The 13,402-nt window shown below is 46.1% G+C and overlaps 1 protein-coding gene across 1 annotated transcript in view; it reads left to right on the top strand.

Moving 5' to 3' along the window:
• The window catches only part of SLC16A2 (solute carrier family 16 member 2), a 396,992-nt gene that overhangs the window by 280,062 nt on the left and 103,528 nt on the right, over positions 1 to 13,402 (top strand). The window contains exon 4 of the mRNA XM_069210883.1: positions 6,335 to 6,478. Within this exon, the coding sequence (XP_069066984.1) occupies positions 6,335 to 6,478 (144 nt within the window). The remainder of the gene's footprint in view (positions 1 to 6,334; positions 6,479 to 13,402) is intronic.

The raw sequence follows: 13,402 nt of genomic DNA, 5'->3' as shown, positions 1-13,402 counted from the left end.
TTCCCTCAATATTCCAATTTGAAATATTTTGAGGCTAATTCACATAATTCACAAAGACATTTATGAGTGTGGGGATTAGTATATATCTAACAATCAAAAAGGGAAAGCCTTAACACAGTGGGATTACAGGGAGGATCAGCACCAGACTCAGAAACTACAGGAAACTGTGTATATCCCTGTTAAATCCAAATTACCTTGTTTCCAATTTATTCAATCTATCAATCAAGGAATTATAGAGCGCACTAATCACCCGTTAGGGTCTCATGGCGCTGGGGGGGAGCTACTGGTCGTAAAGCCATGTCTTGAGGCGTTTCCTGAATGTCAAGAGGTCTTGGGTCTGGCGAAGGTGGAGCGGTAGGGAGTTCCAAGTCTTCGCGGCTAGGTGAGAGAAGGATCTTCCGGCGGTGGTGCGGCGGATGCGGGGGATGGAGGCGAGGGTGAGGCTGGTGGAGCGAAGATTGTGGGTGGGGGTGTGGAAGGTGAGTCTGTGGTTGAGGTAGGCTGGGCCTGTGTCGTGGAGGGCCTTGTGTGCGTGGATGAGGAGTTTGAAGGTGATCCTCTTTGAAATTGGTAGCCAGTGAAGGTCTCTGAGGTGGGGGGAAATGTGGTCGCCGTGTGGGATGTCCAGAATGAGGCGGGCGGATGCGTTCTGGATTCTTTGCAGCATTGTTAGGATTTCGGTTATTATTCCTGCATATAGGGTGTTTCCGTAGTCCAATCGGCTGCTGACCAGGGCGTGGGTGACAGTTTTCCTGGTTTCGACGGGAATCCACTTGAAGATTTTGCGGAGAGTGTTGTATCAGGAAGAGGAGATGGCATTGACCTGCTGAGTGTGGAGTCCAAGATGAAGCCTAGGTTGCGTGCGTGGGTGGTGGGTGGGGGCGCGGTTCCTAGGTAGGTGGGCCACCAGGAGTCATTCCAAGTTGAGGGGTTGGTGCCAAAGATGAGGATTTCTGTCTTGTCTGTGTTTAACTTGAGGTGGCTTGATTCCATCCAGCTGGCGATGGCATGAAGTCCGTTGTGGAGGTTGTTCTTTGCAGTTGTAGGGTCTTTCGTGAGGGAGAGGATGAGCTGAGTGTCGTCTGTGTAGGAAACTATGTTGATGTGGTGGGTTCGTGCGATGTTGGTGAGGGGGGCCATGTAAACATTGAAGAGCGTGGGGCTGAGCGAAGATCCTTGGGGAACGCGACAGATGATTCTGGAGGCTTCTGACAGGAATGGTGGGAGGTGGACTCTCTGGGTTCTGCCTGAGACAAATGACGAGATTCAGTCGAGTGCCTTGTCGCGGATTCCAAAGTTGTGGAGGCGTGTGCGGAGAGTGTGATGACATACCATGTCGAAGGCTGCGGAGAGGTCCAGGAGGATGAGTGCTGCTGTTTCTCCTTCGTCGAGCATGGTCCTAATGTCATCTGTGGCAGCAATGAGTGCAGTCTCGGTGCTGTGGTTTCTGCGGAATCTGGATTGGGAGGTGTTGAGTACCTTGCTGTCTTCCAGGAACCGGGATAGTTGGCTGATTACGATTTTCTCGATGACCTTATTTGGGAAGGGGAGGAGGGTCTGCCTTTGGTTTCTTCAGCAGGGCGTTGATTTCTGCGTGCTTCCATCTTTCTGGGAAGGTGGCTGACTCAAAGGAGCTGTTGATGGTTTTGCAGAGGTGGGGGGTGATGATGATGTTTGCCTTATTGAAGATATGGTGTGGGCAGGGGTCCGATGGTGATCTGGAGTGGATGGAGGCCATGGTGGTGGCGGTGTCCTCTATGTTGACGGGGGTCCAGGTGTGGAGGAGGTGGGTGTTGCTTGGAGCGTTGGTTTCTTGGGTGTTTGTAGTCAGCTGGTGGGTCTGGGGTTTGAAGCTATTGTGGATTTCTTTTATCTTTCGACGGAAGTGGGTTGCCAGTGAGTTGCAGAACTCCTGTGATGGCGGGGTTAGTTGGAGCAGGTCCTGTGGGTGGAGAGCTCATTGACGATGCCGAAGAGCTCTTTACTGTTGTGAGCGTTGGCTTCGATGCGGTTTTTGAAGTGGGTCCTTTTGGTGGTGCGGATCAGTTGGTGATGTTTGCGTAGGGCATCCTTGAAAGCGATGTGGTTGGAGTTGGTAGGGTCAAGGTGCCAGGTTTTTTCCATTCTGCGACATAGCCGTTTGGATTCCTGTAGTTCTGGGGTGAACCAGCTGGCTTTGATTCTGTGGGAGGTGTTTTTTTTTTTTTTGAGCGGTGCGAGGGTGTTGGCGCAGTCTTCTATCCAGCAATGCAGGTTGGTGGTGGCTGTGTTGGGGTCTGGGGTCCCAGGGGGTGGGGCCCGGGCGAGAGTGGAGTTCAGTTGATCCGTTGATATTTTGCTCCAGTTGCGTCGGGGGTTGTGTGCGGTGGTGGTGAGTGACTGGTTTCTGGTAGGAGAAGTGGATGCAGCGGTGGTCTGTCCAGCTGAGTTCGGTGGTGTGGCTGAAAGAGACGTGGTTGCTGGCTGAGAAGATGGGGTCGAGTGTGTGGCCTGCGGAGTGGGTGGGTGTAATGACGACTTGCTTGAGGCCGAAGTTGGCAAGGTTGTCGATTAGGTTGGTGGTGTTGTTATTTTCTAGGTGGAAGTTGGTGTGGACTGGAAGCAGATGGAGGAGCGTCCTGGATTAAGGGCGTGGAGTTCGTTGGCAGTGTAAAGGTGTTCGGTGGCGGGGGAGGTGTGTTGGCCAGGGGGTCTAGTGCTGGGCGCGGTCTTGGCGCGGACGGGCGCTGGCGGAAGGCGCGCCAGCGGCGCGGCTGCACTGCGGCCGGCATAAGAGGGGAGGGAGGCGGGAGGGAGTGGCAACTGGGAGGAGGGAGGGAAACCTCCAATGGGAGTGCGGGGGGGCGGGGGCAGCATAATTTATTATACTTTATAGTGATTCAATGTTATTTAGAAACTTTTTTTTTTAAAGAACCATAATTTATTCATTAAACTAGTATGTCACACAAATCCAATGAATGAAATTAGTAACCCCACAGATATGACAGTATTCACAGACTGTACAGAATATACACATTGTTAGAAATGGGGTCTTTGGTTGGCAGTCAGGTTACCCCCTGTCCAAGCAAGGACCCTCACTCTAGTCTGGGTAAGTCACACACAATCCAAATTATCCTGTGCCCACCCTCGGGTAGCTTGGCACTGAGCAGTCAGGCTTAATTTAGAAGGCAATGTGTAAAGTATTTGTGCAATAAATCATACAATACCACAATATAGCACCACAAAAATACAACACACAGTGTTTAGAAAAATATATAATATTTATCTGGATAAATGCAGGTCAAAACGATTAAAATGCAATAAGTATATGTTGAGCTATCACTGAAAAGTGATATAAAGTGTCTTAAGTCTTTTAAAAGCAAACAAAGTCTCTTTCAAGCACAAAGTACCTGGTTTGCATGAAAAATCTCCGCAAAGGAACGCAGAGGAGGAGATGCGTGGAAACAAAGGGGTATGCGTTGATTTCTCGGGCCGCACACAGCAATGCGTCGTTTAGTTTTCAAGCAGGAACGGCTGTGCGTCGATTTCCGGTGCTCGGTCGTGGATCCTCTTTGGGTTGCAGGATTTTCAGACGCCCCGGGTACGATGCATGGATTTCCGGCGCTGCTAGGACGAAGTCACAGGAGCTGTGTCGATCCAGTAGGCACGGCAGGTGCTGCGTCGATTCCTCTCTGGAAGTCGGTCTAAGTTCCGGTCGCTACGCTGGCGCTGCGTCTATCTTCTTGTTGCGAAGTCGGGCAGCGTCGTTCCGGTTCGGCGTGCAGTGAAACTTTCACCGCGGTGCAGGCTGTGCATCGTTTCTGGCAGTCTGTGCGTCGTATTTCGCCGCACATGAAGTCCTTCTTGCATAGGTGAAGTCTTTTTGGTCCTGAGACTTCAGGAAACAGGAGGCAAACTCAATCCAAGCCCTCGGAGAGCACTTCTTCACCACAGCCAGAGAGCAGCAAGGCAGCAGTCCTTCACAGAAAGCAGACAGGTGAGTCCTTTGAGCAGCCAGGCAGGTCTTCTTGGCAGGATGCAGGTCTGGTTTAGGTTCTCTTCTCCAGGAAGTGTCTGAGTTGGTAGGGCCAAGGCCCTGTTTAAATACCCAAATGTGCATTTGAAGTGGGAGACTTCAAAGAGTGGCTTAAAAGTGCACAGGGTCCCCTTTCAGTCCAATCCTGTCTGCCAGGTTCCCAGTAGGGGGTGTGGCAGTCCTTTGTGTGAGAGCAGGCTACTGTCCTTTGACATGCAAGTGTCAGGCCTTCCACCCTCCCAGCCAGGAAGAGCCATTCAAAATGCAGATGTATGCAAGTGAGGCTGAGTATCCTGTGCTTGGGGTGTGTCTGAGTGAATGCACAAGAGAGCTGTCAACTAAGCCCAGCCAGACGTGGATTGTAAGGCACAGAAAGATTTCAAGTGCAGAGAAATGCTCACTTTCTAAAAGTGGCATTTCTAAAATAGTAATATTAAATCCAACTTCATCAGTCAGCAGGACTTTGTATTACTATTCTGGCCATACTAAATATGACCTTCCTACTCTTTTCAGATCAGCAGCTACCACTCAAACAATGTATGAGGGCAGCCCCAGTGTTAGCCTATGAAGGGATCAGGCCTCACAGCAGTGTAAAAACGAATTTAGGAGTTTTACACTACCAGGACATGTAAACTACATAGGTACATGCCCTGCCTTTTGCCTACACAGCACCCTGCCCTAGGGGTTACCCAGGCCACACCTTAGGGGCGACTTGTATGTAGAAAAAGGGGAGTTCTAGGCTTGGCAAGTACTTTTAAATGCCAAGTCGAATTGTTAGTGAAACTGCAGACATAGGCCTTGCAATGGCAGGCCTGAGACAAGGTTAAGGGGCTACTGAAGTGGGTGGCACAATCAGAGACCCGAAAGGGCTACCTTGTATTTCAATTATCCACATCCCCACAGTCAGGAATTTACATAATCACCTCTACAAACAATGAGTTTGACTTCAAATGCCAACAAGTCTTTAATAGTTTAGATTCCTAGTTGTCTCAGCAGTGCATATAGACCAACACTCTTTATGTTTATCAGCCTTCTCACTTATCTTCTTTGAGCAGAACTGTTTTAAATTCATTCACTTTTTAAAGGATTACTTTGCACATCTGATATCCCCCAATGAGAGATTTTGGCCATGCTCTACAGTTTCAATCAACTTAATTATGGCCTTCAAGATGGAACACCCACAGACGTCTTCTTCTCTGTGATAAATATATCAGGATTCAATAAACTAGAAATGTCAAACGTATGTGGTGGATATATTTGCTCTTATTATCAGGAGCTAAATCTATAAATAACTGATGCGTGGTAAGTGAACATTATCAATCACTCCCCCTACTGTTTTGTGTTTCAGAATTTAATTTTAAACCATTTTATCCTTGTAATGTATCTTTCTTGATCACTTTGTTACCTTATTGTGTCATATATTAGATCCACGACCCACGAACTGAAATATTGTGGGCCACGCCATTATGTGATGCAACAGGAGATCTGAAGGAGAAGAGGAGAAAACATTTCTTTATAAACCTTATCCGCAACACTAATTAATGCATCTACATGCACCCAAATATGACATTACGTGTGGACTGGGTAATATGAGTGTAACGGTGCCACCAATGTTTTGCAATACAGTTAGAGGACTGCACTGAGTCTTACGCGAGTAGCTATGGCGAAAAACCTATAACAAAGTCCATGAAAGCCTATAACAAAGTCCCTGAAGCTTCTGTAGGAGCAGTCTTGTAATGAATATTGCAAGAGTAATTAACTAACAAATAGTTGACGCTACTATGGAATAATGTTAACACATGACAGAACGTTAAAATCAGTACATTAGCGCATGAACATATAACAAATGCAGCAGGTTTCCCGGATAAGAGATACGAAATATTGTAGTAGTGATCAATCATATGGAAAACTTAAAAATCTATGTAGCTTGCCCGGACTGTGTTTGGTTGAGACCAGCTATTTGAATCCTAAATTCACAAATCCAATGCTGCTCTCACCTTTCTAGGTGACGTCACTAGCTTTTTGTCACTTACAATCTTCTCAAGAATGCACCATTTAATTCCCCTGTCAGCATGCCCTTTCTCCAAGCAAGGTGTCACTAAGGGGCTATAATTTATTTCATCTTCAATGTTGATTTCAAGTTCAACCTACCGGATTACTACCTCACATCCTAAAATAATTAGTCATTAAGAATCTATAATATGAGTCATTGACATCACCTGGCTATTGAGGCCCACCCTTGGTCTTTCCTGTGCTTTCATATTACCCAGCATAGCTGGTTCAACATTTTATAAAAACCATATCTTTGTTTTTTTTTAGATGAAACATGTTGAGGAGGAGTTTAAAGAAACCAACACAGACTGGATCCTTTTGGTGTGTATTGGCGCGACCTCAGGAATCGGAAGATTGGCTTCTGGCAGAATCGGGGACTCTATTCCTGGGCTGAGAAAGATTTACCTACAGGTACTGTGAAAATGTCCTCGTGCGCCATTCTTTGCAGCGTGTGATAGGTTAGATGGATCCTCCAAAGGCGTGAGTGAGTGAGGCATTGATTGCAGTTTCCTCTTTTCTGGGATTTGTAGTCCTGCAATTAGAATTGGAAAGGCAAAACTAGGAGTACCAGAATGCAATGATCGAAACCAGGCCTGCACAGGCTTCCAAGGTGAGAGAGGGCACCTTGAAAGCTCTTAATTTCCAATATTATCTTGACTTAATGGCTGTGGTGAGTGCTGATTGCTCCCTAGAATCCACACTTTGTCATCTTAAGAAAAACAATGAAGCAAGCCTCATCTTAAATCACATCATTACAATAAACACTACCAGGGCATCTCTCTGAAGAATGTATGAGGCAGTAATGAAGTTAAACAGGAAACATTGTCTCATAATTTAGGAACATTCTCCTAAAGTTTAGCTCTTTTCCTCCTGCTGTGCAGCTGTTCTGAAAGCACTGGAGGTTATCTCACCTTGGTACAATAATAGTTGCTTGCTATGATCCAGAGGTGGAAAGCTCTGGGGGTCTCCAGTGCTGGTTGACGTTCATGGAAAAGAGGGCATCATAACAATGCATGTGTGTTGTGTGTTTAAGTGCATTACTACCTGTGAGAGTACCCTGGTGCTGAGCAGGTGTGTGCAGCTAGCCTGCCTAGGGTAGATTGGTTAACTGAAAACCTGGTCTTCATCTTCTTGTGGAATTCAAGGAGAGAAGGCTCTGATGTGCAGTGGGAGGTTTGATGGTGGCCAGAACCAACCATCCTCGATGTATGTGGCAGGGACTTGTGTGTTTGTCTGGATGGATAACCACATTTTCTTCAACCACAGGCTTATTCATCAGGATATTTTGGAAATGTGCCTAGTCTTGTGGTTTGGAGTAGTGAAAAGTGGGGGCGAACGGCATGGCAGGATGTGACATTAGTGTACTGCCCAAGGAATACCAAGCCTACGTAGATGCCAGGGGCCTCTGTAGGTAGCTAGCCTACCTGGCTGCTAAAACATAACAAACACTTGCAAAGCCCTTACATTTGGCTTTTGTGTAGCACATCCACATCATGGGCTGGGGCGGCAATGCAAGCTTCCCTCGCTTATGCACAGAGCAATCACAGCACATGCAATAGCAGAGCAAGCTTCCCTGACATATGCACTGAACAATCGCAGCATGTGCAGCAATAGAGCAAGCTTCCCTCGCATACGCATAGACCAATCGCACCATATGCAGCAGCAGAGAAAACTTCCTTCACATATCCACAGACCAATTTCAGCAGGTGCAGCAGCAGAGCAAGCTTCCCTAGCACATGCACCGACCAACTGCAGCATGTGTAGTAGCAGAGCAAGTTTCCCTTGCATACGCCCACACCTATTACAGCATGTGCAGCAGCAGGGCAGGTGTCCCTCGCATACGCCCAGACCAATCTCAGCAGGTGCAGCAGCAGAGCAAACTTCCCTTGCATACGCACAGACCAATCGCAGCATGTGCAGCAGCAGAGCAAGCTTCCCTTGCATACGCCCAGATCAATCGCAGCATGTGCAGCAACAGAGCAAGCTTCCCTTGCATACACCCACACCAATCACAGCACGTGCAGCAGAGCAAGTATCCCTCACATACACCCAGACCAATCTCAGCACGTGCAGCAGCAGAGCAAGCTTCCCTTGCATATGCAAAGACCTATCGCAGCTTATGCAGCAGCAGGTCATGCTTTCCTTCTACACACAAAGACCAGTTGCAGCACGTACAGCAGCAGAGCAATCTTCCTTCACATACGCAAAGACCTATCGCAGCACATGCAGCAGCAGAGCAAATTTGCCTCGCATACGCACAGACCAATTGCAGCATGCGCAGCGCAGCGCAAGTTTCCCTTGCATACGCACAGACCAATTGCAGCATGCGCAGCAGCAGAGCAAGCTTCCCTCGTATACGCACCAGTGGTGGCCCATACTTTAGGGTGGAGGGGCCCCACCCCCCCACCTTTTGCCCCTCATGAAGAGTGTCTGTCAGGCTGAACAAAGGCCAGCCTGACAGACACTCTTCATTTTCAGCTTAGACAGCCATGAGTGAGCATGTGCGATTTGCGCAGACTCCTGGCTGCCTGAGCTGAACTTTGCTGGGCTGAGGAGGTCACAGCTCCTATGGGCGTGAGCTCATCGGCTCAGCAAAGGTGCCTCGAGGCCCTCCCCTGGGAGACGAGGAAAGCGTCACCCATTGACACTCGCCCTGGGCGCTTCAGGTTTAAGCCCTGAAGCGCCCAGGGCGAGTGTCAATCAGTGACACTTCGTCACAGAGTGGGGTGGGGTGGGGTCAGCAGTCTCACTGACCCCATCCCACTCTGTGACGAGGCTGGGACTGCTGCCTTCCCTCATTGGCTGACCCAAGGCTTGTATTAGCGGCTGTGCTGTTTGCCATCACTGCTCTGACGTGTACTATATGCATAAAGCCATACAGTCTGACGTCAGAAAGCTGGGCTTAAGATGATACTGCATGTTTTTAACAAGCCAGGCTCACAGTAGCTACAGTACTTCCTTTGCTGAGCGCTGCCTGGCCTTGGGAGGAGCCTATCTGGGCAGCACCTCTAGAACATGCCGCCTGCCTGGAGTCACTGCAACCACAGCAGGAGAGACAGCGGAAGTCACCAGTGAGCGGAAACAGTAAGGATCACATGGCATGACATTGTAAAAGTCCTATATTAGATACTGGGGACTAGAATGACTAGTTGGCAGAGGTCAGTGCGGACCCGCGTCAAGCTTGTTTATCAAGAGGAGACATTTAAATGATTGCCTGGATGTAACTGTTTACTCTACCACCTAGAAGCTGCTCTAAACCTTCCAATTAATGTTTGGTAGAAGTGTTTCCTCATCAGACAGAGGCTTAAAACATGTGCCCCCCTCGTGCTAGTGACGGTCAGAAGAGGGCACAATGTAGTGGAATGGCAGGGGATCATTTAAGATGCTTAATACCAATACAAATGAAAGAATGGCTGAATAAACCAAAATACGCGTGAATGAATGGATAAATATTGGTAGTTAAGATCACTGACTTAACTGCCTCTTGGCGCATTCATAAGAAGTCGTACCTTCATTCTTCGAGCCAATATACGCTATTGGGTTTGCTATGATGCTGCTGAACAAAAAAAAAATGATTCCAGTGATTTTCATGTATGTTATGACAGGCACATCTTCATGGAATAATAGCCTCCTTTGAGCTCCACAGCAGGTTCGAAGCCACAGTTCACAATTATACCATCATCTGAAGACTGTGCCATATTATTTGTGATTTATTTGTTCAACCAAAGACATATCTCATAAATCCTCAACAATGACTGACATATTTTTCCTCGTTTGAGTATCAGCTGGGTGGTGTTATAGACATGGTTTTAAAATAATCATATTCAAGCGTGCAACTCAGTCTGAAAGGGTTTGAAAGATAAATTGCATATCTTGCTATGTTTCAATTCTGTGCTCAAATCCCTTGCCAAAGGCGTTTGGGAGTGGGCATATATTTTGGACTTTTACTCAGTCGCTAAGGTTGTTTAGCACTAAACACAATGGGCCTGATTTAGAGTATTACGAGCCACTAGCAGTATGTATTAACTATATTAAACAGTATATATGCAATATATTAACATAAATAACATTAACTTATAAATATAAGTACATTTTGCGAGCAGAATACTTATCTTGACTGCAAACAGCAAGAAAAGAGGGCTTGTTGCTCTCAGTCAAGATAGTTATTGTTGTACTCAAGGTCTTATTGTTACCCTATTGTGATGTAATGTAAAAGTTCTTTCCCAGGGTTTTGTGGGTATTGAAGTTTTTTCTTGGCTTCTGTATTATTAAAGCAAGAGAAGAAAGCATAATATGAGCCTCCAGTCTTGTAATAAAATCATAGTACAGTAGACGGGACATCGAGTAACCAGTCGCCAAACTTTAAATCAGGCCTTATGTGATTTTTATTACCCCCAAAGACATCTAAAGAGAATCTAGCAGGGCAGATGGTGTCTGTTATTAATTAACACCAAAATACTTTTTCTTTTGTTGAGAAAGTCACTTTTAATTTGATATTCGCCATATCATATGCCATTATTACATAACTAATACAATACCAACTCACACAACATAACACACAGCAACAAAAAATACAACTCAAAAAATACAGTAAAACAATTCTACATCATAACCCCAGCAAGCCACCACTTCACAATAGAAAAGAACCACAGAGCATTTTGAACATGAAACACAACACAATTTTGCTGCGCAATCACAATACAGTCAGCATGCCAAAACATAACATTATAATGACAATAAACAACAAATCACAACAGAAAAAACATGATTGACAATACAATAATGCAACACAAAATAATATACTACAAACATCAACAAAGCCATTATAGATTTTAGATCTAGGTTATAAATCAAGCAACTCTAAAGCACAACACAACTTAAGATGATATCACAACATAACAGTGCAAACCAGAAATCATCTCAATAACAAAATAACATAGTACAGCACAACAAAACATCCACAACATAATACTACAATTTATCTAATACAAATAACACAGTAACATAAAAACACACTACTGTAAAAACATGACCGTGCAAAAGCACAAGACAAAACAGAAATAGCAACACAAAGTAACACACCACAGCAGCAATGACACAGAACATAAAATTAAAAAACAATCTAAAATGACCCCATGAAAACAAAATGCAATTGCATTTTTGTGCTTTTGTTTTTTTTTGTTTTATTGTGTGGCTGTGTTGTTTTGTGTTGGGGTTTTTGTTGGTGTATTTTGTTAATGGTTGCTGCTGTTCTGTGTCCTCACACTGTTGCTTTCTTAAGCTGTTGTGGTGTGTGCCAGTGTGTCTATATTGTGTTCTAGGTTTGTCGTAGCATTATTCTCTTGTGTTGTAATGCCTTCGTGTTATTGTAGGGTATTATAGCTGTTGCGACTCGACTGCAGTCCGTCTGCTCAAAGAGGAAGCCATAAGCTTATTACTAACCAGGCCACACGGCCACTTTAGAGATACTGTAGTTAAAGGTGTTTTCACCATACACCTCATAGCCCAAAATGTTTAGTGATCCGGAACTATTCACCTGTTTCCAAAATACAAAGCGATCCACAAGGGGATCTTCACCAGAACCTATGTACAGTGGTAAGCGGGTGTTTTTGATGTCATATCCAGTAAACTGTTAAGCATTCTTTGTGGAACGAATGCAGTTTCCGCATTATTCAAACATGTGGAAACAACATGTAACAAAACTAACATGTGGATTTGCATTTCTTTGCAAGGAAGCTTCAGGGGTGTGGCTTCGTGGTGTAGGGTGTTACCCCAGTTCCTCATAAATGTGTTTTCTGATGAATACTTGGTTACATGTGCTTTCAGTCGGGTAGATTTCAGCAGGAATGTATACACACACACACACACACACACACACACACTCTCTCTCTCTGTCTCTCAAAAATATTGCTGATTTTGCAAAATATTGTTTTCTCCCTTAGTATTCCTACCAATCTGCATCCCTTGCCCTTTCCGCGGCCCCTTAAACCCCTCTTATGCAGCCTGCTTGTTGTAAAATGCATGTAAACATTATATGCCAGTCTGATTGTCGGAAAATGTGAAGCTCACAGCCCCAAGTCTTACTGACCAAACTACGTCCCTGGGAAACTGTTCCTAGAAAAACCTCCCTGACACTGTTGTGCACGTGCTCCAGTGGCCTGCATGGACCAGCACGGAGCACCTATCTCTTCATTGGATGAGCCTTCTTGGCGGTTCTTGGGGAGGATGCCTAACCAGGCCCGTCCTCCTGGTCCACTGCAGGGCTTCTGCTTATTGGATAGGATTGGCAGTCCTGACTACCGATCCCGTCCAATCAGAAGCAGCACTGCCATGGTCCAGTGGTGGTGGAACTGGGGTAGCTAAGCTTCACAGCAGGATGTGTAGAAAGCCAGTGCTTGGTTTGCCTTTAAGACTATTTAGAGTCACAGCCACCGTAGGGTTTGCGGGTATTTAACTTTTTCCCACCAGGTTGGACATGAGACGAACCGGAAGTTCTGGCGTGTGTGTGGGTGTCAGCTTGCAGATTGCACCCACCCACCCTTTCCACATCTGGCCTCTTCATGCACCTTCCAGAGACCTTTTAAGGCCAAGAGCCCCCTGGGAAAGTGACTGTTCGCTCAACATCACCTCAGTTTCACCATCTCAACCTCTTCGCCTCTGTCTACCCATTTGTACCTCTATCTCTCTCTACCCAATGTCATTTTATGAATTTTTACTGCCCCAGCTAAGAGACGTTGTGACTGTTTGTGTGACCCCATTTTTGATAATTTATACATATAATTCAATATTGTTTGGTATCTTGCTGGCTTGAATTAGCAGAACACGTAATAAAATTCAGAGTTGTTCTGAACTGGGGGCCCCAAATATATCTTGCTCCGGTCACAAAAAAACGTAAAGATGACAGTGACTCCTTCCTTAGGTGACGGTTGTGGCATCTGCAGTAAATTGAGTTTTTTAGGTGTCCGTTACTGTGTGCTTTCCTGGCTGGTACCAGGAGGCCGCTGGCCCCAGATACTGCTTGAAAGGGCACTTCGATACCCTCCTCCCTCAGTGAGTGCACACACCCCACGTGTCCGCACTACCTGATGGCAGGACGTGCATGAGATTTCTGAGTTGCTTCAGATACATACTTCTGGTGAAACAATGGATCCGCCATGCTTAGATCAGTGGGTGGAAGCAGTGAGATGTGCAGCATCAAGGTCATTCCTGTCAAGAAATGCATCTCCATCAATGGATCCACCATGCTTATTCCTGTCAAGGAATGCATCTCCATCAATGGATCCGCCATGCTTAGACCAGTGGGTGGAAGCACTGAGATGTGCAGCATCAAGGTCA

This window comes from Pleurodeles waltl, chromosome 2_1 (genome assembly GCF_031143425.1).
Source record: "Pleurodeles waltl isolate 20211129_DDA chromosome 2_1, aPleWal1.hap1.20221129, whole genome shotgun sequence".
Classification (NCBI taxonomy): Eukaryota; Metazoa; Chordata; class Amphibia; order Caudata; family Salamandridae; genus Pleurodeles; species Pleurodeles waltl.
This window is presented reverse-complemented; position numbering and strand designations above follow the sequence as displayed.